The sequence below is a fragment of the Falco naumanni genome, chromosome 4, assembly GCF_017639655.2.
Source record: "Falco naumanni isolate bFalNau1 chromosome 4, bFalNau1.pat, whole genome shotgun sequence".
NCBI lineage: Eukaryota > Metazoa > Chordata > Aves > Falconiformes > Falconidae > Falco > Falco naumanni.
In genome coordinates, this window is record NC_054057.1 from 99,746,129 (window position 1) to 99,765,594 (window position 19,466).

The window sequence follows — 19,466 nt, forward strand, 5'->3', positions numbered from 1 at the left end:
ATATCTTGAGTCCTCACTCTCACCCCCGACAAAAACATAGTACTCATCCCAGCTGACATCATTTTAACAAGGGTTTTAAGAAAAGATCACAACGCAATATTTTTTGAATTTGAAATGTTCCTGACTCCTGCAGAAGCAGTGTCTTTTAAAAGAATGGTAAAGTCCCTGCAACAGCCCTCAGAAGATAGGACTGCAGTGACAGCCTTGTACAGGGCCCTGCGGTGGGGACCCTGAAGGATTGCCCACTGAGGTGTGCTTCTTGGAACCTGCTCAGGGGCAGAAACGAAACAAAGGTGTCTACAAAGGCTGATGCTGTCTCACCTCTCTGGCCAAGCTCCAAAGGAGTCCAAAAATCACTCATGTAAGATTGGTACTGAGTCCAAGCTAGCAGGCTCTGCTGAGAGGGAGGCTGAGCACACTGATCCTTCATACAACACAGCTTTTGGAAAAGGAGCTGGCTTGTACCTTTGCCAACACCAAGCATGGGTCCAGCAAATGCACAACTGCCTGCACTTGAGTACAGATTTACTAGCCAAGCTGATACAAAACCCATGACTGAGTGCCTCATACTGTTGGAATTCTCCTTTTCCCCATCTCCTGTGTGAAACTTACCGATTTCCATAACATTGCATGTGTTAAACGCTCAAGAGTCTGTCTCTGTGTTCACCTCTCACACTGCTGGGGACCAGCATCCCTTCTCCCGAGTGGAGAAAGGACTGGCACTGATCCTGCAGCCGCACTCCAGGGCAGCCCTCTGACACCCTCCCCTCCTCCACGGGGTAACACTCACTCCGATCCTGCAGCCATGTCGGAGTAGGACGTATCTGGTGTGGTGACTCCCAGCGGGATTGCAATGCTCATGACGCCCGTCGGGGATCACGGAGTCCAGAGGGCAGCGACTGGCCGCTCCGAGGGCGGAGAGGAGCCGCAGAGCCTCGGCCAACACGTCACGGACATGGGGAAACCTACCGGGGTAGAAACAAAGCATTGCATCTCTGTTACAGGATGAGGTCTCCCTGTACACCCCTGAAGGCGGCTTTCACAGCAAAACAAAAGGAGAAATAAGATTTCCATCAGCGACATGCCGCATCATTTTGACTTCATTTTCATAAGTGGGGCCAGGGAAGAGGTAGACGGTAGTACTTTGGTGGGTTTTTTTTACAGTCCTGGACCGACCAGGCAGTGAGCTGCTCTGCCATAAAGCCAATAATGATAGTTCCCCCCTCCCCCAACTAAACATAGAACTAATTATCCGATAAGCAACCTATTAGCTCCCGCATATAAGCAGCAGCTGTCACCTATCACCCACAGCCCTCCATAAGCATTCCCTAACTCCTTTCCCAAGCAAGTTGCGGGCAAAGCCCCATCTGGGAGGACAACGGGAGAGCCAAGGTGGACTGAGCTGAGACCTCTCGCTGGAGATCAGCTTGTATCTGCATTCACCAGGCCCACCGCACAGGCGAGCGCTGGCAGAGCGGCTACCCCCACGCCACCGACAGCCTCCCCTCGGCAAGCGAGGCCCATCCTGGATTCTGCAGCCATTACTCAGTCCGACTTTCCAAAACCCCAGCTGACACCTCCCGGCGGCAGAGCCACGTCAGATGTCTGGGCGCTGGTGTATAGGCTGCTCCGATGAGGAGCACGGCAGGGCCATGGGCTCGGCGTGGGGAACCGGGGTGAGTCACGGCAGCATCACGGGGCGCAGCCGCCGGCCGTGCGGGGCTGGCAGGGAAGCCTGTGCCCAGGCTCCACCTTTGCTGCTGACCACAGCGTTTTGCTAAGGCAGCGAGCAAAATCACCGGTAAATGCAAACTTCCAAGGGTCGGATGGCAGGTGGAGGTGAAATGGGATCAGCTCCTCGTTATGTAAATAGCCTCAATAACACAGACGTTTGTAAAGCAGCTATTATTCTATGCAGCTCTGAAGAAAACCCCTATGATACAGAGAAAGGCTGTACTTCCACACATAGCAAAGGTAGCTCCAAACCCAAAGAAAAACGGTGACAATTTAGCCACCTTCTCTGCACATTAAACTTTAAGGGCAGCCTTGAATAACTTTCCACAGTCTTTCCTCCAGCAGCGCAGATGAGCCAGCCTGCCCTTGCAGCCAGCCGTCACATGCTCCCTGGCATCTCAGCTGCTCTGCCAGCAAACCCTCCTGGGCTACAGAGAGGCTGTGAGCCAAGTTTTCCAGTGGGTAGTGAATTTCTCACAGGGAACTGCCTTTGGACGCCATAGTCCAGCCATTGTTTAACACATAAAAAAACCCCAGAAACACAAAAACACACACTCACTACAAGGGCAAATGAAGGAAGGCTGAAAGAGTCAGAAAGTTTAAATACCACACACTATATTGCCTTTTCTTGTCTTAAAAGGAAGGCCACTTCTCTTAATACAAGGAAATATTTTCCTTCTTCAGTATACATCCCTAAGAGAAATCCTTCTGATAGTATGACAGGCATACAATGAATTACAGAAATAGCACGTAAAGATTTCTAAGTGGTCTGCGGCAATTCCCTGTTATGCCCCAAAGCAACAGTCTCACGGGTAGTTGGGAGATGAAAAAGAAAACATGCAGGACTAAGCTCACAAGCAGCTCAAACCCAAGACAGCCCAGGTGTCCTTGAGTGTATTTTCTGGAAAAATAAAAAGAAACGGACCTTTAGGAAGTGTCTCATTTACCCCTTCTCATGCTTGTGACAGAACTGATTTCTATACTGACACCAAATGAGACAAACTGCTAAGATACAGCTAAAAGCTACAGACATCAATCCCTGCTTCAACCCAGAGTCACATAAAACTCTGGCACAACGTTAAAAGAAATAGGACAAGTTTCTCAGTGTCTGAAGCACCCTTCCGTTTTAAGGGACACAGAAAACTCCCCCACCCCCGCCCTTATTGATCTCTTGCTTTTGCCATGACCATACCCAGCTGGCAGCAGCCCAAGATTTCATCAGGACAAATTCCAGCCTCTCGCCTGCTCGTGACTCAGCAGAACCAGAGGATTTCAGGTGTGGCTTCTGGACTTGAGTGTCACAAGATATCTGGTCAGTCCTGGGGTAACTGGGACAAGTTTTCAGCCACTTCTCATAGGAAACTCTCTTTCCATCAGTGCTGTAGAAACACTGTTGTACAAATGGTCCGCTAACTCCCACTTTTGGGAGAGAGATTACCGGAGAAACATGAAACACCAAACAGAAAGGTTAGACAAGGCGAATTCCAGTTCAGTCACTTTCGTGTTGACCTGGCAGTACTTGCCCAACCACCACCCATGCTCAGATTTTGCTGTTTGTTGCTGCTGTTTTATGCACGCTTTCAACCCTGACAATGTAACATTCAAAACAAATTGCTGAGACTGATCTCAGGTGCTGTCCAAGACCACATCACCTTCCGGCTAGATTACAGGCTGGTCTTCATGAAACTTGGCTTGCTAACACCCAAAACATTAGCCTGTACAGAAAATACTGGGGTTGACATCAAAATGTTCACCCATCGAACTGGCAAACTTCCTGCATATACAATCTCCAAGCTCCTCCTAACCTCTCCCCCCTGTAATATACAACTGTAAATATACAGTTGTAGAGGAGAAAAAAGTCACACCAAGTTCTCTCCAAAGTTTTCCTAAAATTCAAAGTCTTAATGCAAATTTGATGAGTTTCAGACCACAGCACAAACCTATCTCCCTTATGATACAATTCTTGAAGTCTAATGGAAACAGGAATTTTGAAGGCCTAACAGGTAAATAATACTTAGCTGGTTTTGAAAATGCAGGATTTAAAGATATTTCCCCCACCACCACTTTCTGCATCTACGAGCCTGCCTCCTTAACCAGTCATACCAGTATAAAGACACCTGGTCTTCCCCAGCATCATCAAAACAGCCCAGACGAGCATCCACCCGCACAGCCACCGCAGTGTTGGGATCCCCAGTTCTCGCTCGGCACAGGTCACACACCAAGGGGCTCAATCAACTTCAGACCAAAACCTTAAATGGTTGCCTTAGCTAAATGGTAAATATAGGTTATTCAATTATTTCACGTAACATCCTGTATCAACAGAAAGGACTGTAATAAATCTAAGCTGGCCAAGTGAAGGCTCTGCAGCACCTGCTATAACACTGAATTTAATTTTCAAAACTCTGTTTAGGATGCAACAGCCACAGCACTGCATTGGCTCACTTCCACAACCACTGCCATCCATGTTACAAATAAAGCAGATGCAGAAAATTCGCTGCTGGAAACTCTTTTCATTACTTGTGGTGTTAAAGTCAGTATTAACAGGGACAGTCAAGCATGATCAGTCAAACAGCTCACTAGAGCTTCCTCCTTCAAGATGTGGTTGTTACCGTTTTCACAAGTGTCCAGTCTCACAGACACCTCTGGGCACCCGTGGTGCACAACACTTGGTGATAAACTACAAAACATTTGTGAGTGCCATGAAAAATTTACCCTCCGTCAAAAAACCCTGGGCACAGCCTCACAGACTGCATTGTGTTACCTTAATTCAGATGCCCAGACTCCATCACCATTTGGTGCTGCTCAGGTGATGCTATACAATCTCAGGGGCGACAAAGCACTCCCCCTGCACCCTGCCACAGACTCAAGGGTAAAGCAGTCACCAAGCAGGGGGAGGACAGAGAGATTCAGCCTGTTTCTCTGCAGCAGCAGTGCATACCTCTGAGTCTGTGTCCACAGAGGACTCAAAATATTTTAACATTGTGCATCCAGTATCTCATGCATTGCCAGGAATGATAAGAAGGTAACACACTACAAGACACATTATGGACAAACAGAAAAGCTTTTCTGATTATATGTAACTTCTAAATGCGTGCCAGGCCAGGGAGGACAGGGAAATCCCCTCTGCCTGCACTGATAACTTCTCACGCATCTCTTGTTCGCAGATAGCAAAGGACAAACAAGCGCTTCCCTTTATCACTCCCCACACCTCCGAACAACTCCAGTTACTGAAGTCCCAAAACTAGATGAAGACCTGAGACTTTTGATAATCCAGGATTACTCATGTCCAAATGATAACGGCCAAATGATAACTTCTCCATGCGCAGCAACAGGCCTACAGGTCACCTATGTAGGATGAGCTCCACATATAAGAGTTGCATATCTTTAAGCTCCCAAGCCATTACCAGTCATATCAAATTCAAAGCATGTTTTTCTCCTGCATCTCAGACTGCCACAGGCGAGAGCTGGTGGCAAACTGGAAATAGTAGCTCTGCCATGCAGCCTTCCTTGGCATCCTCTCCATCAACCTCATCTGGGACAGAGCCAGCAAATTCTGACCAGTTCATACTTATGCTGTCATCTGCATCCATAGCAAACCACTCTGCAAGTGGAGCAGTATAAAAAGCATTAGCAGGCTTACAGATCCTATTCATTCATCTTTTCCCTGGGAAATTTCAGAGTAGCAAAAATCTATGGGAGATCTAATGTAAACATGAAGCGCTTCAATTACCATACCGAAGAAGTCCCCTCTCATCAGCCAGTGCCACCCAAATATGAATGCAGTCCACATGAGTCCAGTCAAGCACTGCCCATTCTTAGCTGCACACCCATCAACCTCATAGCAAGGGCAGATTCTCACAGAAGGACGAGCACCTTTAGTGCAAACAGATTCAGATCAAGGGGTTTTGCATTTAAAACAGCTAGCTCAAAAAAAAAAAATGCATCAAATTCTCAGAATTTCAGATGTGTTGATTTATAAGGACACCTACAGAGAGGCAGGAGCAGAGCGGACAGATCCTCATCATTTAGCTCCAACTTACTCCAAAACATACAGATTCCTGAAAGTACTTGAATTGTGCCTCAATCTACCAGTTCAAATGCTTAGCTTTGCTCTGAAAACAAGCTGGGTTCACTAAGCAGCAAGGAAACAACTGTGCCAGTTTTGAAAAATGAAACATTGACATGAGTATTTACTACTATCATTAGCACCATACATCATCTGCTAGCTGACTGACAAAGCAAGACAGCGATCCATCCATCCCACAGGGTCTGGGAGTACTCAGTCCTAGTCCACAACAGAAAGGATCAAAGTAACAGGCAACACAAATATTCATTACTAGCTATGTATGCATACCATGATAACCAAACTATTGACAAATAAAGTGCAATGGTTAAAAATGCATCTGTCTTACAGCTTTCTTAAGACTCTCTCCTCTTTTATACGTAAGCAACTATATGCAAAAATAAATGCTTGCATGTAAACCTTTGGTTGAGAGTTCATCTTGCTCTCTGGGATGTGGAGAACCGTGATAAACACCAACAAGCTCTTAGAAGAAGAATAACAACATTTTAAAATCATTACGCATCAAAAAGGAACAACCTAGTGAGACCTGATCCTGCTCACCATGCTGCACAAGACCTTGAGTCAAGGATCGGGGAAAGGCATGACTGTGGCTTTTAGGACACAGGTGACCTCAAACACTGTTTGGTATCCATGGGCCTATGCATCACTCAAGTTGTTCCATGCAAGATATGAAATTATATTAACTATTCCCATTACTCTTAAAGTACTTCATGAAAGCACTAGAAACTACCTCAACACATGTCCTAAAATACACCTAAGCTAAAGTCAGCATGATAAAACCATTCAGCGAAGGCTATGTAAGCAACATTTAAAATGCAAGTTAAACTAATTTTGATAAAATTTGGTAAACAGCTGGAAAATTTAGTGGTTTAAGCTATTTCAAGATTATTTTCATCATGTCCAGCCATGGGATTCCATAATTTTATCTGATGAAGAAAACATCAATTTTAGTTAAACTCCTCTTCAAACTACACCCTAAGGGACTACAAACTATGACAGTGAACGACTGAAGGAAATTAAACCATCAAGCAGAGAAATTACGAAATACATAGTCAAGTATTCTCAGCAACTGACCCAAAACTGCAAAGATTACTTGGAAAAGCAAAAAGAATAACCTCAAAACTTTGCTGCTGCTTCAGCAGTCAAGAAATGATGCAAAACCTCTTTGTTTTGCAGACAAAAAAAAAAATCCCGTTTTTTTTTAATCACTGAGAATTTCACTAAGAATTCACAAGAAATTCACTAAGAATTGTGATAAGAAATAGAAGAAAAACTTAATAAGAGATAAAGGAAGGGCAGATAAGGCCTTGCCTCCAGAAATACTTTCTACTGGACAATTCAACCACATTCTTTACAGTCCAAGACACTCCGGAGATGGAAGATGTCAGACAAGGGTTTGTTTGGACTTTCTCAAAACATCTAATTTGTATCGTGAAACCTTACTGGAAAGTTTAATTTATATTGATTTGAAATTGGTTGAAGAGTCATATGTAAGGATAATTCCATAAACAAATACATGCCAAATTAGAAAGGGGAAGCAAATTACAGAGTAGCAGTGATCCGTGGTAGACCAAATGATTCTGAGGTATGTTTATGGAGAGGTGGCAGGCAGACACCAGGAAACTTTGTACCCCATGCTGATGAGAAGGGACCTAACTGCATTTGCGTGGTCTGCACACAGTCTGCTGAGCAGGACAGTGACAGAGATGATGTTTTAAAGGAATAACAACTTCAGCGTCAAGGGAGAAGGACTATCCTAACCAAGAACTTCATATCAAAGTCCTCGTAACTTTAAGGGCCACGAACAGAGAAACGCTCAAGAAAACTTCACAAGGTAATACTTCGAAAATCTAGCAAGCTATATGAAACACCAACACCTTAAACGTGTTAATCAGCAAAATAAAACTTAAAGAATAGTGGTAATAGCGGAGAAATTCAGAAAAATCCCACAGGCTCAGAAAGAGTAATTGTTGGTCCTTTTCTATGCTAAAACCATCGTTTTACACTGCCACTATCTCACAGCATAACAACTCATTAGTGAAGACGACAGATTCTTCAAACACTGAAGCACTTAAAATGAAATTTTCAAAAATGAAAGGAAGGCAGCTCCCTGAAAACACTTCTATTTTTGCAAATATGTTTTTCTGTTCTTTTCTGAAAGACATAGAGCAATCACAGAATAGAATCACAGAATCACTTAGGTTGGAAAAGACCTTTGAGATCATCAAGTCCAACCATTAACCATGGATTTCTAATTAAAAATGGAATGTATGTTTAACAATGGATTTCCATTGCATTTCCAATACAAGAGAAAAAATAATTACATATAAGCCCCACAGAAATGATGAAAGAATGATTACTGAAGTAAATGAAACAGGAAAGAGGAGGAACATCCCTCTTTTCTTTCAGTTCTACAAACTTTTGTTTTGGGACAGTCACAGGGGAAAACTATTCTGCAGCCAGGGTAACACATCCTAATGGCTGTGCCAGTTCTATACTGCAAGTTTGTTGCTCTCATTTCCCGTGGAGTGAAGAACAGTCACATGTCTGTATGTCATAAAAATCACAAAAATCACCAAAAAAGGTGCAGAACTGATTTTCTGAGATTAAGAGCTTGACAACTAACCTCCAGTGAATCCAGCTGTGGCAGCTGATGTTACTACTGCGACTGCCCCCTCTAAGCCTTTGCCAAAACAGCTGGCAGGAAGGAAATATTGCCATGTCTCGTCAAGTGCAGTTGATGCCAAGATGACAGGACTAAAATCAGCAGCAGGTAAAATACATATTCCCTTTTAAATACAGTTAAAGGGGCAACAAATTTCTGCAATGGGACAGCACAGACAGCTAGGAACAGCAATACTGGAAACACCACTGCTCGGTCTGCCACACCTTGTCCATATATATCTGCTATGTTTTCAGACTCAATTTAAAAGGCCTGCCTATACCAGAAAATGGCTATGGTTAAAATAAGACTCAAGATTAATTTAAATAATGTAAACAACATTGGTTTAATTCTAGCAGACCAGAGTGTTTCCTTGTTCTAAATTTTGTTGCTTGTGAATCTAATAGCATTCACATGAATGGTTGTACCTGTGTATTAAACTTTCCTAAGTAGACAAATCCTACATTAAAAAGGTTGTCAGGCACACCCCTGCCCCAAAAAAACAGAAAAAAACCACCTTCAGACCTTGAAATTGTGTTTTCAAGATATTTCAGAGAAAAGCCTATACCACATGCAATGTCAGAGGGAAAGAGAGCAATAAAGGGCAATAACTAGGATCAAATCCAAACCCAGCAAATTACAGTTCCCATGAGAATCCGGATAGTCCAGAGTCACGGGAAGTCGCTGAATATAGAAGGGGAATCAGCAGAATTTACTGGCACAGAGCAACGTCCTGAAGTTGCAACCAGTGGAAGGCTAACCACTAACCAGTTGCCAGGAGTAAGACTGCAACCTCCAGCCCTAGTATCGGAAAAAAGATTTCTCCATAATCCCACTAAACACTCTCTGCCTCGCAGGTCTCACTGTACGTCCTTTATACATCTATTTAAGGCCCCCATGTGATGAAGGCTGCCTGCCTGGCCACTCCCAGCCAGGGCAAACAACCCAGCTCCAGAGGAGACTCCAGCAGCGGCTTCCAAGGCAGACGTTGCATCAGCCAGGTGTGCAGGAAGCAGCGGAGATAAAGCAGCTGTTGACGAAGGGGCTCTCAGACGGAGGCCGCTTCAGGAATCCCATGGAAGGACGACAGGAAGGAAAGAGATGTTCCGCACACAGAACAAGCTTCATCGGCCTCAGAAAGCCTTTGTGCTGAGGCTCCGGACCTGGCCTTTCTCCCAGAGATGATGCAACACTGAGGAACAAGGTCTGTGCCAGAGAAAACTATTCACAGGCTATGCAGATGGCAACGCGGCCAAAGGCTCTCAGATCAAAACATGCCGGAGCCCATCCAGGCCCGTCGAGCCCCACCAGGCCTCCCTTTGTGCCCGCCCCCCCCCAGCCCCCCCGGATCCTCCATTTAACATTGACACCTTGGTCCTAGCGCGACCACAGCTTCGGCAGAACGAAGGACCTTACGATAGACAGAAAGAAGTAAAAGGGGGTTTTCCAAGTCCTGCAAAAAAATCACAGTTCATCCTGTGATCTGTTGGAGGGAAGAGCCGGGGGAGAGAGCGAGCTCCGAGCCTCAGAGCTCCCAGACGGGATCCTCCCGTCACCGCGGCTTGCCAGCGCACGCCTGAGCTCCCCAAACACGTACGGCAGCTCTCCGCTCGCCGGCAGCCTTGGCCCCGCTCTCACACACCAGGAAACCACGCAGGGACAGCCCAGGCAGCCATGGCAACATCATACAGTGTGGCAATTATGGAGCCACGGCTCCCAAGCGAAGGCTCAGCCTTGCTTTCCATTACAGGGCTCGCTTTGACCATCCCCTCGGGCCCAAACCACCACCGAGTGCCCTCCTGGCTCCAGCCCGGCCTCTGCGGTTTGTGACCGGTGGGTTCTGCAGCCACGCACCTGGGCTCGAGATCATGCAAATACATTTTTCTATGCGTTGTAAGGAAGTTGCTCCAGGCTTACATAACGCTCTTATGCCGCGTCCCAACAAACACCAGTTTGTCCAATGTACCTCGAGTGGGAAACCGGGCTACACCTGCAACTCGGGCCACACGTGGCCAGTCGGATCCATTCAAACACAGCTGTGTAACCACTTAAGCATTAATGTCCAGTGAATTTTACAGGATTTCAGCAAGCTTCCAGTGCTGTGGCAGGTTTCAAAGTTCAACCAGCTGCACTGCCCCATCACATCCCCGTCTCAGGGACATCTGTGTAGGAAACATCACTGACTGTGGCACTTGCCCAGGCACCAGAGCCCAGTGGCATTCTCATTTAAAGATGGTTCTGGGACCCCTAGAAAATTCACACATTTTCTGCATATCTACTTTTCCCAGCACAAAACCTGTCAGTGCAGACAAGTCAGTAGGACAGTGGTGGAGAGCAATCACAGCGGCCCAAAGGCAGCGTATCAGCCAAAAACCCCTTATTTCCCCTTCTGTGGCCTCCACCTGGTTGATGATGCTGAATTATGTTCAAGAGATGTTCTTTATCGCGGTTCACTCTTCTCGCTTACTTGCATCTTGCATTGTATTTTGGCACTGGCAAGATACATGCTGATCCCAAAATGTAGGTACTACCGACAAGGCAGCATGGCACACCCTGGCTCTGCATGTTGGGTCCTCTGTGCACAGTGGATGTTCACCCAATTGCAATGTTACAATAGTCAGGTTTACAGAGTAAGTCATCAGCCAACAATATATTGGACCATCAAGCTTTAAGGAATATAAATTTTGGTAAGTTATTTTGCAAAGTTTTTGCTAAAAAGATAATCAAAGACTTGCTCTTAAAAGTGCAGAGATGAAGATGTAATACTTATTCAGGAAGCTCCCAAATACCTGCTTCATAACTGCTGGCAAGAAATGCAAAGCTCGGTGGTACAGACAGCCCTGAGAGCCACGGTCACTTTTTTGACTAGCTCAGGTTTTTTGTTAAGAAGACAAAAAGCAGATAATCCAGTTGAACCCATTTTCAAAGTAAATGCAGATGACGAGAAATCAGCAACCAGTGAATGAATAAAGACAAAAGTCACTTAAACCAGATTTGTTAGTGGTGACTTGCAGATAAGTTAGTAATTTCTTCCTCTGAGAAGAGCTTCTCTGTGTAACCAACCACCTTAACTGCTTGTGGGTGGTAACACAGGAGTACTGACATCAAGAGTGCTTCTTGTAAAGCTCACACAGAAGTGATGCTGAGTGAGTGGTTCTCTAACACATCTATGTAATGCTATCTGCTCCCGCAACTGCTGGCTTTTTTGAATATAGAATTATGAGCAGAGTAATACATTGAGGGCATTTTCATGATTATCACAAATGCTACTAAGCAGGTATGTACAACCACATGATGAAGCTAAGAATTTGAAACACCAGAGCTGCTCATGCTGAAGAGATGGGACAACCCTCCTCCAGCAGGTCACCTCCACCAGCCTCTCGATGCTGGGGAGAGGGGAATGCAGAGGGAAAGCAGGGAAGGGGACAGATTTCTTTACTGCTAAGCCTTCACAACCTCTCTTGCGTGTAGCACTTTCTGTGAGTTGCTTCTGCAGGTTAAGACAGATAGGGCTGCCTGGACAAGGTGAGTAGCAGGGGTTGCTGCACTGGATCTTGAAGCTGGAGGCCTTCACTTTACACTGAGTAGTGCCCCAACACGTTTCTGCAGTTTGCTATCCCTCTAGCCCTAAGCAAGGAAACTTGCAGTTGCTAGACAAGCTCTTTCCCACCTCAGAAACAGTTTGATTTATGTGACAAATCAATAGGCTCAATGTTCAAAAAGCTACAGAGTTTTGAGCTGCCTCTTCTTCCTTCGGACACAAAAGCATTTCCTTGCTGCACAGCTGCAGAGATGAGAGCAATGGGGCTCCTCCCTGGCCAGACCTGGAGGAGGAGAGGAGAGGCAGGAATGCAGCCACACAGGAGAAGAGGTGAGAGCAGCCCAGGTAGCTCCACGTCCTCCTCTGCGCAGACAAGGACGAGCGTGCACACAGGCAGGACTGACCGAGAGCTCTACCTGCAAAAAGCAACAGATTTTGAGAGCTACCAGAAGGGAATTTAAGAGCTCTGCATGTCTGCAAAGGCATCTGGAACAAGGTAATCTATGGAAATACAGAAACTTGGCAGCCATCGAGGGAGTGGTGGAATGGACAAACGCAAATAAAAAGTAGAAGCATGATCTGGAGCCATTACCAAACTGAGTCACACAATTCCCTAGGTGAATTTACAAAGTCAAGGAGGAGCAGAATCACTGAAATACTCTCATTTGGATGGCATGAACACCAGCAAACAAGTGCCATTAGAATACTGCTTCTGACAATTATTTGATACAGTTCCAAATACAAACTTTCCCACTAAGTCCAGTTAACTTGAGCGGTAGAGAATATCCTACATTAATTTAAGAATGAAACCTACCAGGAGAGCTTGTGCTTACTTCACCTCTCAGAGGAACTGTAATCACATTGCCATTGTGCAATTTATTCAATAGTTTCTAAAAAAGGATGAAAAAGATTTACAGACTTCTGCTGCTGCGGTCAACTGGAATTCAGAAGTGCTCATCTGAATACAGTGAGTGTACACAGTTACATCAGGGCTTCTCTGTAGAGGCTTTCAGAAAGTCTTAACCATATCTTAAACATCTGAAGCAACGCAGTATGGGAAAGAACAGAGTTCCAACGATGCAAGCCACAAAGCATTAAATTTCAGAGTTCCCTTCACATCTTATGTGTCTTACGCAAGCCAGTATTCGAGCACCAGCTTAACTATTTCTCCTCTAAATTCATCTTAATTTCATGATCTTGGCTTTGACTGCAAGTGCATATATCTGAACTTGTGCCAACTGATCAGGGCATAAAACCTTTAAAGATTCTTAAACTCCACTGTCAGGAAAGAAGTATTATCATCATAAAAAAAAATATTTTAAAAAATCACAACATATTTTCTCCAGAAATAAATTAGTTGGGCCTATTTTAAAGGACTAAGATGAATGTTCGCTCCTTCCCTTTCCCTATAAACTGGTCCAATGTTTAATTACTATCATTGCTAAGAAACGATACTTCAAGATTGAATTTGTCTAACCTCAGTTGATATTGTTATGCCTCTGTCAGGAAATCTCACAAGTCCTTTTAGAGAAAGATCAAGTCCTTTCTCAATTGTCTTTTCAATAAGCTGAGTAAGTTGAGCTCCTTTAAGCCTCACATCATGAGGCTTATTTTCCAGTCCCTAGATCATTTCTGCAGCTGTCCTTTGAATTCTCTCCAAATACACTGGCATTCTTCTTGAAGCATGGAAACCAAAATTCAATTCCAGCATCAGTCTCAATGTTGCTGTGTTTATAAGATTACTTATTTTTGCTTCACATTCCTTTCCCCTACTTTCTTTCCTCCTCAATATGCCCAAGAATCATATTAACCCTTTTAAATAAAATACTGGCCCAAGTACCATGTAGAGGCAACTAGCTCTAAAGACCTTAAAGCCCTTTGAACTACTGCTTTTCAAAATGCTGTTTCATAATTTATAGGTGAGTTTGCAGTTTTGCTAACAAATGCATCACCTTGCAACTGGATGGATTCATATATTTCGTTGACACGGGACAAAACAATTCAGAACTCCCTGAGCATACTTCATTATGCCACTAGCATCTCTCTGACAGAAGCTTTATCAAATATTTTATGCCATCCAGATAAAAAAATTCTAAACCCCAGTAAATTAAAAGCTGATATCATCTCACAATCTTCTATAAAGCTAGGTGTGTCCTTTCCAAGTTACAATCCCAGATATTTTAGATCTCCACTGTTAATGCAATTTCTGCAGCACAACCATTTCTAGTGTCAGAGTACCCTGCCTTCCTCCTCCTAACTCTTGCCCTCTCTATCCAAAACAGGCATCCCACACATCTCCTACACCCAGTCCAACTTCCACAGAACCGCAAAATAATCCAGGTTGGAAGGGACCGCTGCAGGTTAGCTGACTGAAACCCTCTCCTCTCCCCAAAGTAGGGCCAACTTGGATCAAGTTGCTCAGGGCATTGCTCATTTCTTCTCCAGGGCCACTAAGTGTTTGCATAACTATGCACTTTAAGGCCAAAAATAACCTTCTGATGATCTGACTTTCCACCTAACAAAGACTGGAAAATCTCACCTAGCCATTTCTACACTTGGCATTGAGCTTACAAATGAGATAGACCATGTTTGTCAAGTACAGCCTAAAAAACAGCATATAGATTTACCACAATTCTTTGGGGGAATTTAAAATCACGCAACCTAGAGGTCCCCAGGCAGCACCAAACCAAATCACTAAGTCTTCAGAGCGAACACAGTACATTTGTAGTTCTTATGAAAAAGGGTAAAACTTTTTTTAAAAAACTAAAACTACATCAAACACTTCCTCAGAAGCCTTTGACGAATGCTTCAAACTACCCAAGTGAAACTCAAGCTCTAACTACCCCTCCGAGGGAGACTCCTCTTTCACTGCATATATAGGTGACTTAAGATGCTAGCTTCCCCAGTTTCATGAAACATGTATTAGTGGCAAATATATTGATATAATTTTAAACATTATCTTCCTTGTCCACAGTGGTGAGATTTATCAGCATCTATCTTTATCAATACATTTTGTTAACACCACACTCACAGCATCTGTTTCCTTGACTACCTAAATAAGAATGTCCACTATCCCTTAACTAGCAGAGAGTATCTCTCAACTCATATAGGCCAGTTCCTACAAAACTTACCAGTTCTTGCTTCAGCCCCTAACAACAATGTCCCCTACCCCTCTAAAACCCACATAATTATATAAACAAAGGACTAATGTGGACATGTATTTATCAATACAAAAGCATGTCATAATACTCAAGTTATCCCCCTTCCCTTAAAGAATAGCTATGAAAAATCAAAGTGACTAAGAGCAGGGCTGGATTTAACATAACAGCATGAACTACTACACTGAAATTAGAGATGTTAGCCAAGATACTGTGATCCTCTCACCTTACGTTCTTCCCTAAGCATCGATTTTTGGCCCTGTCAGAGATGAACAAAACCTTCAGTCTGACTTGGGAGAGTCACTCTTGTTCTCATGTTACATTTTCTGCTCTCCTGTCCGGGACGATCAGTGCTATATTCCCTGCCAACAGCAAGAAGCCTCTTTAAACTTGGAAAAAATGTGAAACAGAATAATAATAATAATAAAAAAAATCCCATCACATGAGTAAATGAGGCTTGACAGCATGATGGATGCTGCAAGTTCACAAGTATGAAGGCACTCCTAAGAAGATGGCTTGCGCCTGTTACAGCTTCACATAAGCATAGAAGACGCTGGTTTGCCGCATTCAGGAGGGAGACGCTCAACTATTTAGATTGGACGCATTTTATATAAGACTGAAGATGACTAAGTCACAGCTGGACAGATTATGTTCTAGAAACAAGCTACGTGCTCCTCCTTGTACCTTAAACAACAGCATTTCCTAATCTGCACCTTTCCTCCTTTCCCTTCAAACACAAGATGCTGAATTATCCAAAGAAAAAAACAGCCTGAAAATATTCAGGGCAACATGCATTAACCGAGAGGAATTTCACCAGTCATCGTAGGGATAATTTGATTTTGTCATTACGGAAAAACTGAGAACTATCGAGACCTCAGCTGGGTAACAGTTGGATAAGAGAATGATCTCAACACAGAAGGAAAGCAGCACAGACAGGAATTATCTTCCTGAATAATGCAGATAAGACTTTGTGTACTAAACATCCAAGCAGATAGCCAAAATACTCTGAAGGCCCCTTCACACAGTTTATCAGTCCTGATGGCTACAAATCAGTAGCAACATTGTTCTCAACCCTAACTATCTTGTAGCATTACAAAGCTAGTGAAAACAACCAGGAAAAACACCCTGGCTCACACCACCACACTTCCCCATCAACAACTCATACAAGAGATTTTTCCACCTGTATCCACTACATAATGGACTCCCCCCCACATCTATCAATATCAGTATTAAAACCACCGACTGCTTTACTGAAAGAACACAAAGGCATATTACAGAAGCAACACAGCACTACAGAACATGGACATGTGGGCAGAGGGGAGGACTGGCATGGGTGAGACAGCTACCTAAAGAAGTATAAGAGAAGCAATTTGCATCACTAGCCCAGGTGTAAAAAAGTAAAACCAAACCAAAACCAAATCCATGTTTTACTTCCACACTGTCTATAAGATGTCCTAAGCAAGCTAATCGCTTTTTTTGTGCCTTAATTTTCCTATCAGTAAAATCAGAATACTACGTCTGAGAAGTCACACAGTGTTTCTACACATGAAAGCTAAAGCTAAACCCAGATCTAACCAGAACAGGAGTGGAGACAAACTGCTCTGGCAAAATTGCATCTTGAACTTTTGGGCAGAAAAAAACACCTGAAAAAAAAATGTAAATCACTGTAGACTTGTTCCATTCACAGTCAGTACAGGCTAAGGACCCACGCATGCATCCAGGGTGACAAGCAGCAGCCTCCCAAAAATGGGGACTATCAGTTTAACTGGAGAGATTTTAACCTAAGCTAAATCACAAGTTGTCAATAGTAACAGAACTCCATAGCAAGTCCCATTGTTGAGATGAATTTTTACATTTTTAAACCCACATACCACTCCAGCAACAACCACCTTTTTATAAATTTAGGTAAAAAATTTGTTATCATTTTTCAAATACCTCAAGGCCATTTATTTCCTCCCTCACAACCTTCTCTTCACATAAAACTGAAAATTTCAGAATTCCTTGCAAATGTTACCCCAAAACAGTGACTCTCATAAGAACAGCCTACTTCACTGTCGCACAGAAAAGGAGTGATGCCTTAAATTCTGACATTGGAAGAGCAACAGAAAGCCACAAACTGCTCACAAGAATAGGTTGCTCCTAAATCACCCCCATCCATCTCTGCTGTGTGATATGTTTTTTAAAAAAACAACAGCATTTCACTGAAAGGATCCTGGTAACCTTTTCATACAGTTCTGCAAAAACCAGAGAAGTTACACCAACATTTGGACATGCCCTTTCATTCTCCCTGCTCCTTCAACGTCATCTTCTCCACATGTGATTCAACAAATTTCTGCTGACCAGTTTCAAGCCGACAGTCCCAAGCTGCACTCAAGAAAGGCTTAACTAATGACTACAGGTTTCAACGTATAGTCTCACTTTTACAATATGCTAGCACTTTATTCTTTATTCATTTCTAACTTCTATCTGTGTATGTAAGACTGAGGAATACAGGAGCAGGGAACAGGAACTGTGACACATTAATTTCACTCTTACGTTCTCTGGCAGCTTGTGGGGAAAGTCTTTTCCCAGCTTGTGAATTTTTCATCTTACAAATTTTGTATCTGAACTTTTCCTAAAGGATACTCTGAACCCACAGTGGCCAAAGAGAATCCACCAAAGGTGGACTTGTGCCACCAGGTGCAAGCACTTCTGCACCCAGCTTCTTGAATTTCTCCATCTGACCTATGCTGGTGCTCCAAGTGCTTCAGTAGCTAAGCTGGAAAGGTAACAAGCAGCACTAACAGGGATTTCCATAGGTGTGTAAAGGACATCATCAGCCTGGGACTTCAGCATCCAAGCACCTCCCACCTCAGGCACAGCACCCAAGAACAGCCTCTCCAAGTAGGACCATCACAGGGTGGCATTAAAGTATCTCCTTTACATATCTCACAAGTCGTAGTTTTGACACCTCAGCAGAGATCTTCCTACTGACACTTACTTAAAAGAGACAGGTTTGGGACAGCATACCCCAAAACACAATGTCTATTACTTAGTAAAACTTTCCACCTTCTGCCCAGCCCCTGTCAGATAAAGGATGTGTCCCAACCCTGGGTACTTATCTGGGGGCACGGGCACAACCATTCCAATGAAGTACATGGGAACCCTACCTACATAGGTCATCTTACTGCCCACCTAGGCATTCAGCTACCACAGTACAAGGTCTGAACAACTTCTATCAGGTGTGAAGCACAGGACAGCAAATACAATCTTAGTTCCCTTATGGCAAAGTGATCTATTTGGGGCTATTCGCAAAGGTTTGCATTAAAGATCACCCTTACACCAGATGAGATTTCTTGCTTATGAGACATACTGCTCACGCCCAACAAATTTTTTGCACAGCAATATGCATTTGGAGGTGTCATGACATGCTAACATTTAAATAACTTTATTCAAACACAAATAGCCAAAACACTGCCTCAAGTTCTACTAGACCAAATAGGTATGAAACTAAAAGCCTCAGCTTGCAGTGGGGCAGAGCGAGCAGCACACACCAGGACTTGCAGTACACAAATAATTGTTCTATTTCAAATATATGCTGCTATAACCAAGTTTTCCATATTAAAGAAATAGGATTCAAGTTTCTGCTGCAACTGGACTTGGCTGAACTAAATTTTTGTGTTGTTCCAATAGCATTCATGTCTCTATATTTTCAGCAAAGTTACATGGAATTCATGCCACAGTTTTTACTACTATATGTTTTTAATACATTTGATTGAGAATGTGTCTTCAGTAATTCCTAACTTTCTACATGCCTCAGTATCTTACAAGTCATAATGACTGGCAAGTAAATGCAAAATAAAGACTTTCTAATTGCCAGGTTAAAACAAAACAAAACTAAATGAAGAAAAAGATAAGGAACACTGTGTGGTGCATCTGCTTACACCGATTCGCAGTACTTGTATACTAATGAACATTTTGCTGTCTTCCAAAAGGGGACAGCACCCCAGCTTTCTGCAAAAGTACACCTACAAGAATTTGCTATTTTGAAACAGTTACCCCCCATGCTTAGGTTGTAACACTATTGCACCATCACAGATCAAACTTACATTAAAACATCCGCCCAGCTCCCCAAGCAAAGGAGCAGGTGAAGGAAAGACTACACCACCAATTTTCAAGCGAGGAACTAAAGGTTTGTCTAAAGAAAGCACTCCACGCACAGCACCCAAGGGCACAGACCCACAGTATTTCACAGACTGCTCACCATGCAATGGATGGTAGCTTGCTCTCCTTTAAAAGGACTGTGAA

The 19,466-nt window shown here is 43.6% G+C and overlaps 1 protein-coding gene across 3 annotated transcripts in view; it reads right to left on the reverse strand.

The window, feature by feature from the left end:
- The window catches only part of SETD5 (SET domain containing 5), a 66,109-nt gene that overhangs the window by 38,708 nt on the left and 7,935 nt on the right, over positions 1 to 19,466 (reverse strand). For 2 of the 3 annotated variants that reach the window (XR_005827334.1, XM_040589920.1), the window contains exon 1: positions 791 to 961. Coding sequence is in view for 1 of the 3 variants with exons in the window: in XM_040589920.1 (XP_040445854.1) it covers positions 791 to 861 (71 nt within the window). In the remaining 2 variants the exon portion in view is untranslated. Of the gene's footprint in view, positions 1 to 790; positions 966 to 19,466 lie in introns of those variants that run through there. The other variant, XM_040589921.1, reaches the window with a different exon arrangement.